The 23,500-nt window shown below is 44.4% G+C and overlaps 1 protein-coding gene across 1 annotated transcript in view; it reads left to right on the top strand.

The window, feature by feature from the left end:
* Positions 1–23,500, top strand: part of LOC147734643 (protein mono-ADP-ribosyltransferase PARP12-like) — a 324,308-nt gene that overhangs the window by 230,071 nt on the left and 70,737 nt on the right. Inside the window, exons 6-7 of the mRNA XM_086952940.1 lie at positions 3,986–4,087; positions 5,174–5,300. Of these exons, the coding sequence (XP_086809066.1) occupies positions 3,986–4,087; positions 5,174–5,300 (229 nt within the window). The remainder of the gene's footprint in view (positions 1–3,985; positions 4,088–5,173; positions 5,301–23,500) is intronic.

Genomic DNA, 23,500 nt, shown 5'->3' with positions numbered 1-23,500 from the left:
CGAACGCAACATTTAAACAAGCATTTACAATGCAATGGTTTCGCCTTTTGAAAAGTTTGAGCTATTGGCATTGTAAATGACAAAATTTGTATTTATGTGTTGGTTTTGAAAACAGATAAATAAATGGCATTGTCATTTACAATGCCAATAGTTTAATCTCTGGCAAATGCCACACAAAAACACACAGACACACACACACACACAGACCTACACACACACACACACACACACACCAACAGACCCCCACCCACACACACACCAACAGACCCCCCCACACACACCAACAGACCCCCTCACTGTGCCAGGACTTTAAAAATATATATAATTTTTTTTATACACACTATATACTGTGAGCTCCTCGGAAAAAAATCACTGTCCTACAATAGCTTCTTTACAGAGTCTTGGGCAAAGAAAGCGTTGTTGCTGCTAATCACAAATACCATTCACTTTACCACAAAGCCAGGCCCATTGGCTTTGTCAGTGTATGTGACCAGTGGCCAAGAGTGTCCGAGCAGGGTAGCACTATTTCTTGAATAAATTAAAAGATCCAAAGAGTGGATGAGTTAAATGACAGAGCTCATCAATATAGAAACAGAGAATGCGGTACCAAGTGAATAAATTAAATGAAACATTTTTAAAGCTAGTATCATGCAAGCTAAAACTGCTTATTAATAATAGCCAACACAAAGTACTGCCTTGGAACCCATAAAAAAGCGTATCCCCTGTTTTATTTTACCCCTGTTAAACCCAGAACATGTGCTAAATTAGCAGAAATCTGCCAGGACAACTGGTGACAAACTGAGACTGCGCCGACAAATCCTGGCCGCCTGGTCCCCTGTCCCAAGGGCTGCTGGTTTGGGAAGAAGGAGGGGGTCGGACTGATGTAGGCAGTCATATGGCGTTTGCCCAGGAGCACACAATTCAGTAAAGTGAACAAGCAGAACTCAGCCAGTAGCTCACGCCGTTGGAAGTGAGAATGAACACCAAACTAAACTTTATTACCTACATCCGAGGTCTTGATAGCGTCATCCTGGGAGGACCATATCTCGCAGAATGTAGCTGGAGGGGAGAGAAATTGCTCGGGATCAAAGGTAGAATATTTGCCCAAAACTGGGCTTTAAAACCGGAAGCTGCAAATGCTCTTATCCGGGTTTTACTAACAAGGTCAATGATCTTCCACCTCCTAAAGTTACCGAGTGATGGCCAAACCAACACAGCGCTTGGTGAGATCACAGGGAAGAGTAATGGGTGCTGCATGCTGCAGAGTACAAGTGCAGTACGGATGCAGGAGCCCTGCACTGTGCATAGCATCTCCAGAAATCACAGAAACAATACAAACAGACACACACAGACAACCTCCCCAACTCAATGTTGTATTTAATACACCCCCAAAAAAAAAATTATATATATATATATATTGAACGTATGTCAATTCTGCATACCCTCTATAAGGGAGACTCGTCCTTTCATCCTTCTTAGATCTGTCAATTAAGTATCACTTATTTGGGTACAAGTAACAGCTAACATTTACAGCCTTTAGGCAACGCCTGAAGTGATGTATTATAAACACTGTACAGAAACAAATATATTTGTAGAGAAGGCAATTCTGTGCCTGCTCATTGAGAACACAAACTACTTCCTTTAGAGCAAGGGTCTGTTCGTTTCAAGGACGAAATGCTACTCAGAACACCAAGAACCCAGCCCCGGGCGTCATTTGTCGGCCTGGTGCATTCTGGGAGCTGTAGTCATCCACCTAGATAACGGATTGGCCTAAGGTAGCAGATGATGGTTGCTTGGGTATAGGATCAGGCATCCAGTAACCATTCGTATAACTGGTACCCCAAAGAATAGCCTCTGGGTATCTTAAACTACACCCTAAGCGTGCATAACGTGACGCATTCAAATCAAACCTTGTTTGTACAGCACGCAATTCCTTCCCAACAGCCAAATGTTTGTTTGTTGGAAGCCCCCTGCACCCCCGGATATCTGCCCACTCCTACAAAAAAGAAACTCTGAATGCAAGGGGTATTAAAACTTATGAGCAGAGCGTACAAAAACGAACTGGTATCTGAAAGCTTAATTTATCCTGCTGGCGCCTTGAGGCATCTCGATGCGTGGGACGGGGGCGGGGCAAATGAGCACCGCACGTTGTTTGAAGGTACTTTCTTAAATGGTAACTTATTACTCTGTGCAGCACACATGCGCCCACGCTATGTAAATCTCAGGAATGCATTAGTGTATTTCTATGTAGCTGCAGGGCAGTAAAGTGATGCACATTAACGCACAGAACAGAAGGGATCATCATATTCCAAAAGATGCGACTGTATAAGGCTCGCGCCGACTGCAGCAGTAATTTAAATCCAGGCTAGGCGAACTGTGCCTTTCAACCTTTCAGAGTCGGCGAGTGCGATAAAGACGGGGTACTAGTAAAGTCGATTTACAGTGCTTAAAAGACAGAAGCGCTTTGTAAAACGCGATTTTAGACGTTCTACAGAAAAGCCTCTCAACCCCATCCTAGGGACTAACCCCTCCCACCGAACTCCCCAAACCATGGCCTCCTTGCCCCGAGGGAGATGCGCCCCCAAGGTGTTACCCACCCGTGCGCCGCAGCAGACCTCCGTCGAGCTGCTGTTGCCCATCCTGGCCGGCGCGGACACGGTGCCACGCTGTCGGAAAAGCTCCTCTGGAAGTTACAACATCTGGCCACGAGGCTGCGAGCGATCCTGCTCCCAGTGACTCATTCCCCCCCTCGCTCCCGGCGAGGTCCGGCAGCCGCAAACATCGCACAGTGAGCCGGCCTTCCTGGGAGAGGCTCCAAGAGGAATTACCCACAGCAGCCGCCACCCGCGTGGTTTTCGTGACGTCGTCCGGCTGGCGGAACTGGACCAGGAGGACTGTCAGGAAAGCAAGGGATGTGGTTAGAGCGTCCCATGCTACTCATGCAATGACCACTTCCATGGAGATCGACCCACCCGCCCCAGCTCCACAAAAAAATGGCGGCCGCATTGCCGAAAAAAAAAAAAAATTACCAACCGCCCACCGCCGCATAACGTGCGTAAAGGGGCAGGATGAGAAAAAGATAGCCGGAACGCCCACGAATCGCCTCGGAGCGTGACGGACAGATCTCACTTCCAATGGCTAGCCTCCATTTATGGAGCTAGCCAATGGAAGTGAGAGGCGGTGACCAAGCCACATACTCTTCTCAAAAGTTTTCGCCTGCGCCGAAAAGCTGCACGGCGCAGCTTTCGACGAGGCGAAACCTAAAAAGTACACTTTGAAAGAGCTTTGTCGCTGAACAGAAAGGATCTGTTTTAAGCAGAGGTAAAGAGCATGCACAAGCTTTGTTGAGGCATTTTATGTGAAAGGAGCTGGTGGGTAAACTGCGCTGATTCATTGCCACATGCTGTATGCTGTGATTGGTGGAAGCAAAAAGTAAATAATTCAAGTTTAGCAGACCAGTGTATGAATCCTGCTGACCAAAGGCTCCTCAATGTATGTGTATTACTTGTGATGTTTTGGGGAAACAATAGTCTAGTGAGACATCCAAAGCTCTGTCAAATGCCAGTCCTAAAGACATAAATATTTAGAGTGTTTATACTACAAAGAATACAACTACATTGAGTTACAAATATACAGATGCAAGTGAATTAGAAAGTACCATGCTGTGAGCACCACTGCATCCAATAAGGAAAGTACAAAGGGAAGTGTAGTAATCCTGAGCCATAAAACGTCACCTTGCTTTATTCTTAAATTGTACCCTAACTCTAGTTAATGTGCTGCTTACGATGCAGAATAACATGTACCGTGGGAGTGGGTAGAGGGTAGATAGTTGAGATGCGAGAAATGTTTTCGTGTAGGGTAGGAAATTGGGTATTTTTCATAATGGTGTGGCAGGACAACTGAAGTGTTTAAATTAAGGCATCTGACATGTTTACACATTCTCCATGATTAGTTTGTCTTAGGTCTCTGCTCTTCTTTGCCACAGATTCACAGCAGCAACTTCCTATGACTGCCTCGGCTTCACACGACCCTGGTCATCCCAAGGAGATCTGCCTCTTTCACATCTGGAAGTTCTGCAAGAACCTCAGTGAGTCCTAAATTAAAATATTATTTCATCATGCGAAGGAAGCTGATGGACTGCTTTTGTTCCAAGGCTAAAACCAGTAATCAATGGTTTTAGGAAGGCTTCTGGGAGAATATATTATTATTAGTAAATTTCCAGAGCGCACAAATACCTAAAAAGGTGTCCTCATGCAGAGTTTACGACCCACTTCCCCCACCTAACTACTCAGATACAGATTGAACAACCAAGTTTTGTGCAACTTCTTAAATTGACTATTGTCAGGAGTCCGCCAAAGAGAAATAGGCATGCTGTTCCAGAGGGTGGAAGCCTGTACCGAAAAAGCTCTGCCACCCACCGGAGATAGTCTAAATTTTGCCTGCAACAAAAGGTTAATATCAAAGAAATGCAGATAGCGGCCAAGGCAATAACAATTAAGCCAGGCCCACCTGATAGAAGGCCCTTTGGACAATACAGTGAGGCTGGAAAAAAATCGTTTTACAAATAGGAGGCCAATTCAGTTTTTTTAGAGCAGCCGAAGAGGCTCTGGGAAGTGAAAAAGCCAGGCACACCGCTGCATTTTGCATAGGCGCTTGATCAGATAGTTGAGAGAACCTAGGAATAGAGAATTCCAAGATCATGAGCAGGTCTCCTCAAACTCAGAAATCACGAGACTCCTGGTGTTAGGCTCTGAATCAAGAAAGCACAAACTCAGAGAGTCTCTTGATCTGCATTGTTCCTACTGTGGCTTCCAAATGTGTGATGGGGCCACTGCGACTTTCCTGACTTTTCTTCATTTTGTGAATCCTTCTGCGATTTGTGTGTGATTCTTACATGAGATCCGGAGAACTATAGTAAGTAAAATATTAGAATCATATAAGGTGCATTGCAAAGATAACAAACATTCTGTGCTAGTAATAACTGGGTATCCAACTAGCACCGATATTTCAAAGGCATAAATGCTTCTCTTCTAGGAATAAACAATTATTCTCAGCATTGTAAAATTCATTCTTAAACAACATTGCATCTGCTTCCCATAGTTCCTTTTATCGTTGAGCCGACAATATACATTTACTCACATCTTCTAATGATGTCTTTCTTTTCTTCACCCAGACAGCTGTGCCCAGGTGCACTTCTATCTGCCCTATCGCTGGCAGATATTGGAGGAAACAGGAGAATGGACAGACCTTCCGTCGATGGAGGACATTGAGAAAGCCTACAGTGACCCCAACAATGGCAGGTACAGATGACCACTGACACTTGTTATACATAACCCCCTAGGACCTCATTTTATATCAGCTGTAGTTGTTTTTTTCAACACCAGGGGTGGTCACTGTAGGTCCCGGAGGACCTAAGCAGTTCCAGTCTTTCAGGATACCCACATTAACCCTTGCATGTGTCGGACGACCTCCGCCGTCTGACGTCACAAGGGGCGTGTGCGGAGGACGGCCGGGGCACTCGAACCACGCCCACTCATAAATCACCTCACCGCAGCAGAATTTGCGCCGCGGTCAACGCGTTAAATCAATGCATATGCAATAAATCTAAATGGGACTAATTTACATTGTCAGTAGTTATGTAGAAAATACTTAATGGATCCAACCGTCCTTGATCTGGGTCTCAGAAAACAGTGGAGCAGAGCTTGTAAGGTTTGAAATCGAGATATTTTATTTGTGGCAGTGTGTTTAAAAATGAGAGTAAATTCGATAATGTGGTATCTGAGTTGTAATTTCAGTCCATTGGTAAGAACTAGAGTGAAAATGTATTTTATTATCAATGTGCTTAAACGCTTCAAATACATGCTCAGGCTCTGTCTTGGAATAAGATGTGCCAGTCACCATTCCAGACCGTAACAGGATTCTTTGTGCTTGAATCTATTCGAAAGCAATAGGTTGGAGGTTTAAAGTAGGGTGTAAAAAGTACTTTTTGCTCTATTTGCAAAGTTAATGTTTTTTGTACTTTGTGAAGTTTGAGAAGTTTGCTGTAACTGTTTACCTTCACCTGTTTTTCCATACATAGAGTGATGATTTTCACTCCAATCAAGCTCAGCCAGACTGGCAATGCATGGAGAATTTGTTGCTGCAAAGTTACCTTTTCTATATGCTATTGTATTCTGAACGTCCCAATTCACAATACAACCTCATAAAATGATGTGCAGACATTTCCTTTCCCTCTAACATACTTTTCCCTTTTTTGATATTTACCAAACATTCCAAGAGGATACTTGAGAATCTGTGTGAGGTGCAGGTCTTCAGGATATTTCCTGAAAGAGTCTTGGGCATTACTGGTGCGGGGAATGAGATTTTGATACCCTTTTTGATTACTTTGATATCTATCTCATCCGTCTATTTGGATCGATTATTTTCTGTCATTGAGTAAAAGACAAAACCCCGCATAGGTTAGATCAACCCCATAGACTGACGCGACTCTGAAGAACCACTTACAACTGATAAAGTTTAAAAGGTTTAATATAAAATCAAGAAAAGTTGCAAATACAATCCTCTCAGGATAAGATTCAATAAGTATACAGGAACTAGAAGGAACATAAATTCCCTAAAGAACCTCAGTCTACAAACAAATACGATTAAAGTCAGTTCCAGAATCAACAGATTAAAAAGCATAGATACTAAGTGGTTCCTTTGCGTCATCTATAAAAGAAAAGAATACAAGTTAAATCTGTCCCTACTCTATGCTAGGTGACATCCCTACTTCGCAAGTTCCTTACCTAAAAAGGTGTTAGCAGTTTGACTTCCAAAGAAGTTCAAACTCTCTTAGCCTCTAATGGTAACTTATGTTGAGAACAGTACCCTCTCTGCCTACCCATCCGCTCTCTAAGGGTCCTCGGCCTACTGCTCTCTTGCGCTCTGATCTCTCTCAGCGCTTGCTCCTAACTTGCTTGCCATCTGCGCTCTTCGCTCTTGCTTTTTTTGCCTTTGCCTCAGGCCATCTGCGCTCTTCTCCCCTGGGTGCTGTCCCTAAATACACAATCACAGTATGGGTGGAACGCCCCTTTGACGCCCACCATGTACTTTCCCCATGATGTCATTTCTAGCTCTTTCCATAGCTTCATCTCTTCACGTCGTCCGTTAAGTTGACCCTTCTTCTTAGACGCCATCTTCGTCTTCTTGCTGGTGACTTCATTGACATTCCATTTGACACTTTCGGAGCAAAAGTCTATCACCTCATCAGAACTCTACTCTTTACGACTGTATTTGTAACCTTCTTTGGTCCTGTGAATGGTCATTTCAAAACAAGACTCAAATTCCAAACGTCTCCTCTCACGTTTAGGCCATAAACTTCGTCCGACATTGTCACCTTAAATCTAACAAGACCTTAGACTCCTTGGCTCGCACATTCAGATCAAGGCTATTCACGACTCCTGTGAGCCCACTAAATTACATACAGCGGACTACACTCCTGCAAACCCTTGGTCAGTCAGGTTAAAATCACACATGACCAAACTCTTCTAACATTCCTACAAACTCTTCTACACAGTATAACCTTTAACACACATTTATATATAATCGCATTTAGCAAGTCCTTTGCTTATAAGTGAATACATTTTACATAGAATACATTTTGTATTCTCCTTCGTTACATCGCTATATATGTTCTGCACATTTCTTCACTTTACATTCCTCGCCGCTTCTCCATTTAGAATTATACACGTACATGAATTCTGTTTTGCACGTTCTTTTGTTCGTAAGCATTTCTATACATTACTACATTAGCCCACTATGTATACGGGCCTTCTAAATCTAATACATGTTCTAAAACGAATACAAATATGTTTCCTTTTATTCATGTTACATCTGCTAACTTTATACTACAAATGCTATTTCACGTTACAACTTCTACGTTTATGCGATATGCTTATGGCTATGGTCCGGATATACTTTTTATTCAAATTGCGCTCTCTCAGTTCCCCCCTTTGATGACCTCTAGGGGTCATCACTAAAATGCAATTTGAATGTTGCATTACACAGAACTAGTTACAAGATTCCCTCTTTTTATCGTTTCGAGAGCTCTTAAACTTTTATACTGTTGATCTTGTAAAGCAGCTAATCTTCTTTCTTGCTCTCTCATGGACCTTTGTAACCGGTTCGTCCTATACCATTTATACAGTTTCACTAACCCTAATAATGTGATTATACAAATTAATACTATTAATACAGGTTTTAATATATACCATATAATGCTGTTGCCTAGATTGGCAAACCAATCTCCAACCTTTCCCATTCCATGACCTACTTTTTCCCAAACATTTACTTTTGTTAAATCTTCGATTTCTTGATGTATCTGCGTAATGTTATGTATAACTTTCTCAAGTGGTTTTGAATTATCAGGAATATAAGTACAACATTCCTGGACCTTCAAAGCTTTGCAGACTCCGCCCTCTTTTGCTAGCAGAACATCTAAAGCAAGTCGGTTCTGAAGAACCATTGCTCTAATCGATTGCATCTCGCCTTCTACTAGCATCAATGACCTTGCAGTACTTGCAGATAATCTATCTACAACTGTAGCTAGTCTCCTGATCTTAACATCGTTAAGTATTAAACCTAACATAGGAAACATTGCTCCAAATATGTCTCCAACTACTTCAGCATCTCCTACTTCTCTTTTCGCTCTTAACGAAGCCTTTCCTTCTATGATCGCTAAATCCTTTGCATGATATATTTTGGGGAAGACAATTGCCAAGTAACACGAACCATACCAATTGTCAGGCAGTTTTACATAGGCATTTCTTCCACATACAAAATATACATTAGGAATAGCTTGCATCTCCTTCATAAAATCTTTCGTATAGTGCTCTAACCTAAAAGCATGTTCGCAATTTACTTCACCTACAAATACATTCTCATAATATGTCTTGCTTCGAGTTAAACATAACTTTCCTTTCTGCGTTCTATCCAAAGCTATTGGACCATTACTACCCTTCTTTTTATGTGCTTTTTCTTCTTCGGTCCAATCAGTTTTCCACTGTCCTGACATTTTTAGAATCTTCTGCCTCCTGTATCTATCATCTACTTGTCCTATGAATTTCTTCTCAATCTCTGACACTTTGCAAGTCAGATTATTTCTGCGTGCATATGAAGTATCTAGTGTATCCCAAGGAAGAAAGAATTTGGCTAGTCTATCCTCCTTTTTATAATAGTCCCACTTATTCATTTGTTTATAATTCGGGACTTCAGGCAGTACCGAATCATAATTTGAAAAGTAGTACTCGAACCCTTCTCTACCATAAAATATACTGAGCAATAAACTACATGTTATCCCATAAGTCAATGGGAGATGATGATATCTGATGCCTTCATCTACAGAAGCCGGCAATTGCATACAAACATAGCAATCCTTGGCCTCCATGGCATCGATATACTCGTACAATAGTTTGGCATATGCATTTGATCTAAAATTTCCCTGTGACTCGTCTACGTGTAACCTACGAGCTTCATTTGCCAGTAACGCCTTTTCACGGATCACATTGCTCTCCTCCTTCTTCCCAACAAGAGCAGGTTTCAAAGTCGTTACAGGCTTTACATCTGTTATTTCTTTATCAGTTTCATGTCCTACTATGTATGATATGGTCACTACTGTAATTATGAGAAAAATTACTACTGCTATTAGTGTACCTATTATGCATTTGGTTTTTCGGTTTGGGTTGCCGTTCTCCATGTTATCAAACAGCGTAGCTCCTTCTATTTCGATGAAAAAAGTTGTCTTTCAAGTCTTTGTTTGCTTTTCTCAGTCTGTCAAGTGCTTTTATCAACAAAAGTCTCTTTTTCGCAACAATGTCTTTTTATTTTTTAGCAACAGACAACCCTAACCCTTCTCCGTCCTCTAAATGTAATCCCTAATTTTATTCTTCTTTCCACTCGGCGCTAGGTTATCTTCTTCTTTATAGCTTAAACACAAAAGTTTTTATGCATCTACAATTATTCTCGTACCTGCAGCTTTAATAACAAGTTCCAATAACTCCAAACGAATGACTTTTTCTTCTTCTTCTGGTATTTGATGACCAAAAGTTGGAAACTGTAATCGATTTAGCACTAGATCTTTAATCCGACTCAGGTAAGGGGGTATGGGAAGTGTGAAAGTCAGTAACCCCTCAGTCTCGAGTCCAGGCGTCAACATCCATATTTCCACTGCCACAAATGGATCGAGATCGATTACTTTCACTTCTCTCACTCTCCCAGATTTCTGTCCCCAAGACATCTGCTAGATAAGTCCACTCTGGGGTGGCGTATCTTCTGCAGGGCACACGTACCCTTCTTGATCTTCTTGGACTTTCTGTACCTGAATCCGTAGTTTCTTCTTCTTGATCCGACTCTTCAGAGATTGGGACAAGGGTTCTTTCTTGTTGTGCTTTTAAGCTTGGCCTTCTCCTTCGTTCTGGCCAACTGGCTTCGTCACTCCTTGTCCTCCTGCTTCTTGTTCTTGGACTTGTCTCTTGATCACTTACAGCTTGTTCGGTGTCTGACTCGAACTCCCAGGTACTCTCTTCTCCTGAGGCGACTTCGGTCCCACTGGTGTCCTGACCGTCGTCGACCTGTTCCAAAACAGGCTCAGCCTCTTCGATCACCTCTACAGCTTGGCTTTCCCCCTCTGTGGCTTCTCCACTTTCCGCTGGATTCTCATCCGAGAGAGGAGCTGTTTCTTCCAGAGGTGTTGGCACTCTTCGGGTGTGTGAGGCATGTATCCAGTTGGGCAGGCCTTCACACTTTACTGCAGTGTTCGTAACTAGTATGACTTGAAATGGTCCTCGCCAGCGCACGTCTAAACAGTTCTTCCTGACGTGCTTCTTCACCAGGACCCAGTCTCCTGGACACAGGTCATGGCACAAGTCTTGTGCTGATGGAACCTCTGCAGCCTGGACCTGAAGGGACACAGAATTAATGGCATCAGATAGTCCCTTGCAGTAGTCCAAGATCAAATCGTCTGTGATGTTCAACAACGCTGCAGTCGGAACCGATGGCAATCTCATAGCTCTCCCCATTAGCACCTCATGTGGAGAGAGACCTGTTTTTCTATCTGGTGTGCTACGTATGCTCATAAGAACCAATGGAAGTGCGTCTGGCCAACTCAGGGATGTCGATGAACAAACTTTGGCAAGTCTGGACTTGATTGTACTGTTGATTTGCTCTACGATCCCTGAAGCTTCTGGTCGATAACTGCAATGAAGCTTCTGATCGATACTCAAAGCTGAACATAGCATCTTCACTATTTCGCTGTTGAAATGAGTTCCTCTGTCCGATTCCAAAGAGGATGGCACCCCAAACCTCGGTATTAACTCTCTAAGCAACAATTTTGCTACTGTGAGTGTATCGCATCTACGTGTAGGATAAGCTTCGACCCATCTAGAAAATATACAGACAATCACTAAAACGTATCTAAGTCTATTGCATTTGGGCATTTCGATGAAATCAAGCTGCATTCTATTGAAAGGCCCCCCAGACCTCCCTATGTGACTCAATGTGACTGGTGTTCTCTTTCCTACGTTTAGTTGCTGACAGATCGCACATCGCTGACATACTGCTTCTGCCGCTACCCTAAATTTCGGATTAAACCACGTTTGTCTGAATACTCTCACCATAGCGTCTCTACCTATGTGTGCTGATCCATGCAATTTCCTTGCCATTGGACTAACAAGTTCATTTGGTAAAACTGCTCTCCCATCTGCAGAAATCCAGAAGTTCGTTTCACTTTTAGTACACCCAGCTGTTTCCCAGCCCTTTTTCTCATCCTCTGGTGCATTTTCCTGAACACATTTCAGTTCATCCCACGTATCTACAGTGTCTAACAACATTGTTAACTCAGTTCTTTCCTGTATTCCCCCCACTTCTACATTGGTGTGAGAATATCCCTGTTCTGCGCAGTAACGCGCTACTTCATCTGCATAACGGTTGCCCTGCGACACAAAGTCTACATTCTTTGTGTGCGCGGCACATTTGACAACCGCGATAGCTGTTGGACCTTGTAATGCTTCTAACAATAGTCTCACGAATTCTCCATTCCTAATGGGAGAACCCGAGGAGGTCATGTAACCTCTTTGAGACCATAACTGCCCATAGTCGTGAACTACCCCGAAACCATACTGGCTATCGGTGTATATGGTGACTCGAATTTTGTTACCTGCTAAACAGGCACGCATCAAAGCAATAATTTCAGCTACCTGAGCGGAATGTTCTCCTTCCAGGCAAGCGGCTTCTACAACTCTGGTGATTGTACAAACTGCATAAGCTGCTCTCAGCTGACCAATATCGTCTCTTACGCATGAACCATCAACAAAGAATATTTCATCGGGGTCAGTCAATGGCTCATCTACGATATCTGGTCTCGGTTTGGTGCATAGTTCAGTCACATCAAGGCAGTCATGATCTGTACAAATTTCATCATCAATCTCACTTGGAAGTGGCATCAAAGTAGCAGGGTTCAAAACAGAGCATCTCTTCAGGGTCACATTCTCGGCAGCCAATATGACTTGCTCGTAGCGTGTGAGCCTGCTATTCGTCAGATGCTGAGTCTTGGTCCTGGTCATTAACAATTCCACAGAATGCGGTACGTACACCACTAACTGATGTCCCATTACCACATTTTCACACCTCTCAATGCTGACACCCGTTGCAGCTACGGATTTGAGACATCCGGGCAACGCTGCGGCTACTGGATCTAATGTAGCCGAAAAGTAAGCAACTGGCCTACGTGCATCTCCGTGTATCTGGGCCAAAACTGCTAAAGCGCAACCCTCTCTTTCGCAGCAGTAAAGCAAGAATGATTTTGTGTAATCAGGCATTCCTAAAGCCGGGGCACGACACAAGTCCTCCCTCAGCTGCAAAAACGCCATCAAACAATCTTTGTCCCATGGTACCGGATCACTCACTCCTTTGTGCGTCAGTTGTAATAACGGTTTTGCCTTCAGTGAAAAGTTGGTTATCCACTGCCGACAATAACCGACCATGCCTAGAAACATCCTGACTTCTCTTTGTGTCTTAGGCGCGTTCATTTTCATGATCGCCTCTATTCTGTCTGGAGACACCTTCGGTTTTCCTTTTTCAATCCTGTGGCCCAAGTATTGCACTTCAGTAAGACAATATTGCAATTTACTTGGAGACACCTTGTGTCCGTTCTCGGCCAAGTGATTTAGTAAGGTAATGGTGTCTACCTTGCAAGCTTCCTCAGTTTCTGACGCAACTAGGAGGTCGTCTATGTACTGGACCAGAACCGAATTCTTGGGCAGTACTAGACTTTCAAGATTTTTCTTCAGCAGCTGGTTAAAAATCGATGGGCTTTCTGTATACCCCTGAGGGATACGACACCATGTTAAAACGCGATTTTCCAGCTTAAAAGCGAAAAGATACTGGCTATCTTCATCTAAAGGAATCGAAAAGAAAGCCTGGCACAAGTCTATCACGGTGAACCATTCAGCTTGGAACAGTATCTGAAACAATATCACTGATGGATTCGGTACCACTGGACAACATGAGACAACAATATTATTAATCTTTCGAAGGTCCTGCACTATTCTGTATTTTCCACTAGGCTTCTGCAAACCCATAATCGGGAGTTACATGGACTACCCACGATCTCCTTCAGTATTCCCTGTTTAATCATGGATTCGATCACAGGCTTTATTGCTGCAATCGTCTCCGGTGTCAACTTATATTGTGGTGTTCTTGGATACTCGGCATTGGGTCTTACCATGATTTTTACTGGTTCTACCCCTTTGATCAGTCCTATTTCTTCTCCAGTAAAATCCCACACCTCAGCTGACACAGTCTCCCTCAAGTCCTGTGGAAGCTCCTCCACTGTTAAGGTAGGATATAGTTCCACGCATTCCTGCGAGTTTACAACCTTGAAATCGGCATCTTCATCGTTGGTCTGCACTTCTACTCCTTCAGGTGTGCAATGTATTGTGCAATTCAGTTTACACAACAGATCTCTTCCTAGCAAACACACAGGACTAGAATCACAAATCACAAACTGATGTTCGTCACTGTAATTCCCTATCTTCACTGACACTGGTTCGGTCAGAGGATTCGTCATTCTCCTATTTGCGACTCCTACCACCTGAATCGTCTCTCCCGACATTGGCAGACCTGGGACTACCGCTGATCTCAAAGTGGATCGAGTGGCCCCCGTATCCACCAAAAAGGTCGTAGGACATCCAGCCACCTCAGCCTCTACGTATGGTCCTCTCTGATCTACTTCCAGGGCTGCTCCTAGAGTACAGTCTTCTTCCCTATTCACTCGTTGCCCTGTAAGAGGATCAACGTAGTAGCATTCTTCTCCTCCTACGAACAATGGCATTTGTCTATTGGTTTTCCCTCCGTTTGCAATGCGAGGCGGTTGAGGAAACGGGGCTCGAGGAGTCTGAGTCCCCCCTTTGACAAACTTTCCCTTCGGGACTGCAGCTCCCTTAACCACGTTGTTCTGAACCTCATCCTCCTCCTGTTCTATTTCGCCCGTCTCGACATTATAAGGACACTCGCGTCTCCAATGTCCCACCTCGTTACACTGATGGCACCTCGTTGTCTTTTTCAGTGTCGCGATATCTATTCTCGGTCTCGGTCTTTCTTCCTCTTCTCTGCTTTGATTATTTTGTTTCTTTCCTGGCGTTCCTGTTCCCTGTTGCCGCTGTCCACCCTTTCCGGCTGATTGCATCTGTACCAGCATCAGCTTTTCCTTGAGTTTCTTTGCCTTCGAGTCTATTTCATCGCTACAGTACCTTGCATACCTCAGAATCTCATCTAAAGGTTTGTTCTGCCAACAGATCAAATGCTGTTGAATCATTAGGCTTATGTCTGGTCTCAATCCTAAAACGAACTTAGACACAAACTGTCCTATGCCTTTAGGATCCATTACGTCTAACCCACTGTACTGTTTGAATGCTTTCAGTAACCTCTCATAGAACTCGTGAACGGTCTCTTTGGGTTCCTGAGTTGTTCGATCTATCTTAACCCAGTCTATATCCTGTACCGGCACTTTCTCTTTTAGCCATGCAATTACTCTCTCGTACTTTTCCATGACTCTATCTGATGGACCGTTTGTCCGGGCATCTCTCGGAGGCTCACAAGCGGGCCATTCGATACTAAGTTTGCATGCCGTCCACAAGTCTCCGGGTACTACGATATCGGACAAGGTGTTCAAATCGATCCACAGTACCTTAGAGATCTTCACGAATCTCTCTACCTGCTTATACCACTCCACGGGGTTCTCTCTTAACTTGGGGAAAGAATTAGTAAATGCCGCTAAATCCCCCCTACTCCAGGGCACATGGACGTAGTTTCCGTTTGCGATTTCTCGCAAAGGGAAAGCTTCCATTCGCATTAGCTCTCCATCCGGGGACCTCGTAAGTGTACTCCTTCTGACGGATCCCCTCTTAGACCATCTTTCCTCCCATTTATCCAGATCCCTCCATATTCTGATACACAGGATCAGTTCCATTATGTGTACTCTTAGCCCAATCGTCCTACGCTCATCTAGATCCTGATCCGTGCAATTTAGTCTATGGTTGGCCTGTAAAGCTTTAGTTCGTGACATTTCTATCATATACTTATCTGCCAATTCAGATAATTTTTCATGAGCTGATCTTGCTTTCCGAGTAACATCCTTAGATAAAAACAGTATTTCATCTGGTTCATACAGCTCTAACCTTTCCATTGCCACTGTGCCATCTATGATTTCATCCAAGTCTGATTTCAAGCTCATTACATCAAGCCGTCTTGCTTTTATTTCAGCCTTCAGTACGTCAGTCCTAGGTTGTTCGCTTACATCTCTCTCTCCCCCACTACGCGCCCTACGTCTAAGTACAGGTGAGTTGTGAGGAGTTCTTCTTGTATCTCTTTGTTCCCACCTCTCTAGATCCCAAGCTTTTCCATCCTCCCTTGGGGTATGGTGGAACAATGCTCCATTCCTCATCACTACAGTCTGTCTTTTCGGCTCGGTCTCTCTAGATACAATGTAGGATCCTCCGTTCTGCTCTGTATCACTACACCTCCCTTGCTGTCTGGTGTCGCTCAATAAACGGTAAGGTCCTTCACGGTCCTCCATGTTCCCGCGATCTCGTTCGTGATCGCCGGATGCATGGCGAGACGTTTCGCGACTCCCTATATTCTCATGACTTCGTCCGTGATCACCGGATGCATGGCGAGACCCTTCGCGACTCTCCATGTTCCCGTGATTCCAATGTCGCACATTTTCGTCCGGGGCATGGTGAGTGCACCTGAAACTATCTCGATACTCCTGCGTCCTTCGTTCTCCCTCACCAAGGACGACGCGAGGCACTCCCCCACACCCTGCATTCCTGTCGTCGCACATTTGCCTATTGCCACTGGTAGTATGGCAAGTATCTCCTCTGCTTCCCTGACTCCCTCTCTCCCACTCCGGGCTGCTTTCGCCAGCTCCACAATGAGAGAGGATCCTGTTATCCTGGTCACTCCATTCTGCTCCTGTTTCAAACCTTTTATTCTGAGTCTCTTCGGCAGCATCCCATTCTCTCAAATATTCCCTTAATTCCTTATAGGATTTCGGTTTCGGTCCCCTCAAATCCATCTGTCCTCTTTGGCCCCCCTGTTCTATCCAGGGACCCGTTGCGGAATCTAATGGGGTACTCCGACTTTTTGGTGCTAGCAACTGCCTTTGGGAATTGATCGTATTATTCCTATTCTCCATCTCTGCCCTTTCCCTGTCCCATCGTGCCTGTTCCTCCTGCTGGACCCCCTCTGGGTTGTAGATTGACACTATAGGGCCTATGGTAACAGGTACTTGCAAAGCATCTGGCATTTGATACGACCGTGCATGCTGTGTTTCTGGCACCTTCTGGACCACGAATCTTCCCACTACTCTCTGTTCGGGACTAGATTGAGGTACTTCCTCACCTTTCCTGGTATCCCATTCTGATACTGGGAGCGGTTTATATTCCCCCCATCTAGCTCCGTCCCCTTGCTGTAGTACGGGACTTTCGGCTTCTCTGTTGTACGGAGGTGGTCTATCTGTTAATAGTCTCTCTATTAGATCCTCATCTGGCTCGCTATCCTCATCTTCTTCTAGAGGTTTCTTTTCTCCCGTAGTCTCTAGCATTGTGAACAGTTTATCTGCTTCTATCTTCTGTACTCTCCACTTTTTAGCTTCGTCATCCCATTTGGCATCCTGCACTGCTTTTACCGATCGTCTCACTCTTTCTTGGCGTCTACTCACGCTCTTTTCGTGTGCTGCTCTAAACCATGCACTAAGTGCTTCGAACTGTGTTGGCCTCGGTAGAGGTCTCGTTGCGAGCATTACTGCTTTCAATTGGTTCAACACTTCCAGCTTAAACGTCCCGTATCTCGGAAACGTCAGTTCCTTATTCCCTTCTGTTAGCTTATTCCACTCGGAGATCCATAGTATCGAGTGTAAGCCTACGTTCACTGCCATATGATAAGCTGGTGTGCCTTCTGGTGGAGCTTCTTCTCCTGCATACAAGTTTCTTCTATCTCTCCTAAAGATTGCCCTTAAACGCTTAAAACACTTCATTTTCGATAATCTACGATTTTCCTTATTACTTCTCTTCCTTGTTTACGTCCCGATGACAAACCACCAATCCCTGTGCAACTCTCGCTAATCGGCCTATCCCAGCGCGGTTCTACACTAACTGGCCAATCTCAGCGCGGCTCTACGCTGACGTCACTCGTCCCCTCTGCAGCAGTTCCCCTCCTTTCTCAGCTTGCCTCGCGGTCTTACATACGTCTCATTCATACGCCGAAAAATGACTACTTCCGTCCAAGCGATCACTTTTCTCTGACTGTACGGCCACAGTCTAACTGTAATTGTCACCTCAACTGGCGAGACGTCTTCCTTTTACGGTCAGACGCTCGCTTTAACTGATAGGTTACTTACACACAGTAAACGTACGACCAGCGTCCGTTACTCATACACTCACTCAAACACTCCCCCTATCATCGGTCTGCGGGCGATCAATGGTACCTCATGACCCCCTTTAGAATGGTAGACAAATTACTCTGGGTGTTCGATACACCCGAACCACTTAAGCCCTTTACTGGATCTTAAGATTTTATCCGGTTGCGCGCGCTCACAACCTTCCCTCAATCACACTACAGGCATTCAACTCCGCTTGACATTACAACACAAGTACAACATAAAACACCGCAATCTGGCAACGCATGACCCTTATACTCACTCTCGACCGACTCTGCTGCTTTTCTCTCGACGTACCGTCAGCACCTTCTTCGGCAGGGATTCTTCTTCTGGTCGTCGATGACTAGGGACCTTGGGGTAATCTAGACCTGACCTAGGTTGTCTTCCTCAAGAAGAAAACCATCTTTCTCTGCTACCAACTGCGGGGAATGAGATTTTGATACCCTTTCTGATTACTTTGATATCTATCTCATCCGTCTATTTGGATCGATTATTTTCTGTCATTGAGTAAAAGACAAAACCCCGCATAGGTTAGATCAACCCCATAGACTGACGCGACTCTGAAGAACCACTTACAACTGATAAAGTTTAAAAGGTTTAATATAAAATCAAGAAAAGTTGCAAATACAATCCTCTCAGGATAAGATTCAATAAGTATACAGGAACTAGAAGGAACATAAATTCCCTAAAGAACCTCAGTCTACAAACAAATACGATTAAAGTCAGTTCCAGAATCAACAGATTAAAAAGCATAGATACTAAGTGGTTCCTTTGCGTCATCTATAAAAGAGAAGAATACAAGTTAAATCTGTCCCTACTCTATGCTAGGTGACATCCCTACTTCGCAAGTTCCTTACCTAAAAAGGTGTCAGCAGTTTGACTTCCAAAGAAGTTCAAACTCTCTTAGCCTCTAATGGTAACTTATGTTGAGAACAGTACCCTCTCTGCCTACCCATCCGCTCTCTAAGGGTCCTCGGCCTACTGCTCTCTTGCGCTCTGATCTCTCTCAGCGCTTGCTCCTAACTTGCTTGCCATCTGCGCTCTTGCTCTTGCTTTTTTTGCCTTTGCCTCAGGCCATCTGCGCTCTTCTCCCCTGGGTGCTGTCCCTAAATACACAATCACAGTATGGGTGGAACGCCCCTTTGACGCCCACCATGTACTTTCCCCATGATGTCATTTCTAGCTCTTTCCATAGCTTCATCTCTTCACGTCGTCCGTTAAGTTGACCCTTCTTCTTAGACGCCATCTTCGTCTTCTTGCTGGTGACTTCATTGACATTCCATTTGACACTTTCGGAGCAAAAGTCTATCACCTCATCAGAACTCTACTCTTTACGACTGTATTCGTAACCTTCTTTGGTCCTGTGAATGGTCATTTCAAAACAAGACTCAAATTCCAAACGTCTCCTCTCACGTTTAGGCCATAAACTTCGTCCGACATTGTCACCTTAAATCTAACAAGACCTTAGACTCCTTGGCTCGCACATTCAGATCAATGCTATTCACGACTCCTGTGAGCCCACTAAATTACATACAGCGGACTACACTCCTGCAAACCCTTGGTCAGTCAGGTTAAAATCACACATGACCAAACTCTTCTAACATTCCTACAAACTCTTCTACACAGTATAACCTTTAACACACATTTATATATAATCGCATTTAGCAAGTCCTTTGCTTATAAGTGAATACATTTTACATAGAATACATTTTGTATTCTCCTTCGTTACATCGCTATATATGTTCTGCACATTTCTTCACTTTACATTCCTCGCCGCTTCTCCATTTAGAATTATACACGTACATGAATTCTGTTTTGCACGTTCTTTTGTTCGTAAGCATTTCTATACATTACTACATTAGCCCACTATGTATACGGGCCTTCTAAATCTAATACATGTTCTAAAACGAATACAAATATGTTTCCTTTTATTCATGTTACATCTGCTAACTTTATACTACAAATGCTATTTCACGTTACAACTTCTACGTTTATGCGATATGCTTATGGCTATGGTCCGGATATACTTTTTATTCAAATTGCGCTCTCTCACTGGCATACTCATTTTTTCATTGCAAAATTGTATGCACAATAAAAATTTCATTTCAGAAGAGACAGCACCACGGTTAATAGCACTCTTTTTATACTGACTTTTATCCTCAATGAGGAAATAATTTTTCCTCATAGAGAAACTAATTCCCTTAATCCCTTACCACTGAGGAGCTGTTCTCTTTTCCTACCTGTCTAAAAATGAATGTACTCTAGGCCTTAACTGGTGTAAATGTACAGCCATTTTCAGGTATGAAAGCATCAGAACGGGAGTTGTGAATGCTCACAACACGATGTGTTTGTGGCCACAGACTTACAAGGTAAACCACTCTTCAAACTGCCGACCTACCATCATGGAATTTACTCCTATATAATATTACAAAACTGGTGCATAATATTACGTACAAGTTAATAAATCAACACCTGCGAGGTTACCTTTTGTGAATGTCTTGCTTGTGTACATCATATGTGTGAATTGAGTCCCATTTCTTTTTTCAGTTATCGCTAACTGGTTTGTTAAAGCTTTAAAATGGCACATGTTATGTTATGTGATGTTATGTTATGATATGTTATTTTTACTTATACCGCGCACAGCTGCCCCAGCGAAGGGGCGTCCTGGCGCTTTGACAAGGCAAACACAACACAACACCGACAGAAGGAAAAAAGGCCACAGGAATAGCATGAGAGCTAAGCAAATAAGAAGGTCTTGATAGCACGTCTAAACTGAAGAAGGTCATCAATGGCCCGAATATGAAGAGGAAGGGAATTCCACCAATTCGCCGCTAGCACTCGAAAAGAGCGGCCACCAACTCTACTCAGCCTAAAGCGCGGAACCACAGCCAGATTCTGACCCAGGGATCTGAGGGTTCGCGGCGGTACATAAGGTGTCAACAGATTCTCCAGAATTTGGGGAGACGTACCCTTAAGGATTTTAAATGCAAGGCAGAGAACCTTGAATTTGATCCTCTGATTTACAGGGAGCCAGTGGAGAGAGTGCAAGGATTTGGAAACCGAGCACCGCCTAGGCAGACCTATCACCACTCTGGCTGCAGCATTTTGAACTCGCTGCAGCCGGATGAGTTCTGACTGATTAATCCCAGCCAGAAGCGAGCTGGCATAGTCCAGCCGGGACAGCACTGATGCTTGAACCACCAGTTGTCTGGTGGAGGCATCAAAAAATTTGAGAATAGGTCTGAGTCCTCTGATAATGCCATAGCAGGAGGCCGCCACCTTCTTGGTGTGACAGATGAAACTGAGGGTCGGGTCAAGCCAGACCCCAAGATTTTTTATCTCCGAAACTGGAGAGGGGGTCACACCTAGTTCAGAAGGCCACCACTTGTCACCCCACAGCCCCGCCTGCTTGCCGACCACCATAACCTCAGTCTTCTTGGTATTTAACTGGAGACAGTTGGAGTTCATCCAGTTGGCCACTGCCCGTAAACCGTCACGGAACCTGGGAGCCTCCATATCTGAGTCCCCACTCAGCGTGACCGCCAACTGCGTGTCATCAGCGTATGAAACCATCATCAAGCCCCATTGCTTGGCGACCGTAGCCAGCCGCCTCGCGTAAAGATTAAATAGAGTGGGACTCAACAATGAACCCTGTGGGACCCCCAGGTCCAACGGATAGGATTTGGACTTACCAGGTGGAATCACAACCTGGAATGACCTTTCCGCAAGAAAAGACCGAAACCAGCATAGGGCAGAGCCCTTGACACCTACTTCCTCAAGTCGCTGAAGTAAAATCCTGTGCAAGACCGTGTCGAACGCGGCACTGAGATCTAATAACAATAGTGCCGCCATCCGACCCGCATCAAGCACAGAACGCAGATGTTCGACCATAGAAAGTAGGGCCGTCTCCGTGCTATGGCCTGCACGGAACCCATTCTGGGTAGGGTCAAGAATGTTAGCCCTGGTAAGATGGTCTGCAAGAATGCCATTTACATGGGCCTCAGCGACTTTCGTGGCCCAAGGAAGCAAGGAAATAGGGCGGTAGTTCTCAGGTTTAAGGGGGTCAAGTGTAGCCTTCTTCAAAATAGGTGTAACAACAGCCTGCTTCCACCTAATGGGGACTACACCTGAGGAAAGTGACAGATTGATCAGTGACCGCACCGGAGTGCGGCATAATGATGGCATATTCTTAAGCTGAGCCGGTTTCAATGGATCTGCGGGAGATCCTGACTTAATTTTAAGGCTCAGGGAATCAAATGCCTCCATAGATAGGGAGGGCAGGATAGTAGGACACTCACTGCCTTCCAAGATGCATCTAACCCGCTCTGAGTTTGGAGAGCCCGTCGAGAAGGTTCGGTAAATAGCTTGAACATCAAATATAAATTGTTGCCAAAATCACTATTTCAAGATGGATGCGGCAAAGCGAAAAACGTTTCAACATCTGGCATTTTCCAAAGAGCTTTGTGAAAGATCCAGTGAATAATGGTCTCACCTGCAGTTGTAAGCCATTGAGCAGGATGCTTAGAAAAGGGGTTATGACTGCTCTGCATGGTCAAGCGCTTCATGGGGCTCACTGAATGAAGCTCATGCCTGATGATTGGCTTTGTGATTGGGTTGTGAATGTCCGGTTCTCGAGACAAGTGCCAGAACCATTAAGATAGAGTTTTCATCCTTTGAATGGCTGCCAGATCTTCTTCCACCCACAGGGGTGTTAAAATGGGCTATCAAACCGTAAAGAAAACCATGCCGAATATCTACCCATTTTAGTGCTCATCCTGAGTCTCACACTCTAAGTACGAATAAACAGGCTGTGTGTCTGGTGGTGGTCTCCTAATAGGCGTTTGTGCCCGTAAGAAAGACTTCATTCTAGATCCTAAGGCTGCAGAAGGAAACCTGAGGTCCTATCAGGATGATGACTCAAAAAAGTAACTTCGACTATATTCACAGATTCTAAAAAGGTATTTAACCAATGTTGTGCCATGGCCCCCGGGGCTAGACAGTTTTCAGGTTTATTGATGATCTAGTTCAACATTTTTCCAAGGTACCTTGCAGCTTATGAGTGAAAGTTGTATATCATTTAATGTCCCAACTAAAATAATTATACTAGTGGAATACCCACCGAAACATCTGGTGGTACAGCCAACGGAGAAAATATCTTCAACTCCACATCACCTGTCTTTTCTAGGGGGAGAGCCTCCCACTTGTAAGTTTATTACTCAGCGCCCAATTACAAGTCTGGTTGTCTGAGGAACGCCAGACTCATGTATGTACGCTGGTGGTGTCCTCTCCACCAAGATTTTCATGGCGCTTCAATATGGATGCACACAGGGGAGCCTAGCATGCACACTAGTCCCTGCACAGGATGGACTTTCGAGTCTACGCGGTGCAGGAACCTTTTGAAGGGCACCACCGCCTTTGAAAGAGGCACCGCAGTGGGAACCACCTTGCTGACCACCCGCCAGACCACTTTTAAGTTGTAATCTACGGGGCACGCTGTGACGACTATTGTCGATGCGGAGGTGCAGCAGT

Source organism: Lissotriton vulgaris, chromosome 1_2, assembly GCF_964263255.1.
Source record: "Lissotriton vulgaris chromosome 1_2, aLisVul1.2, whole genome shotgun sequence".
Classification (NCBI taxonomy): Eukaryota; Metazoa; Chordata; class Amphibia; order Caudata; family Salamandridae; genus Lissotriton; species Lissotriton vulgaris.
This window is presented reverse-complemented; position numbering and strand designations above follow the sequence as displayed.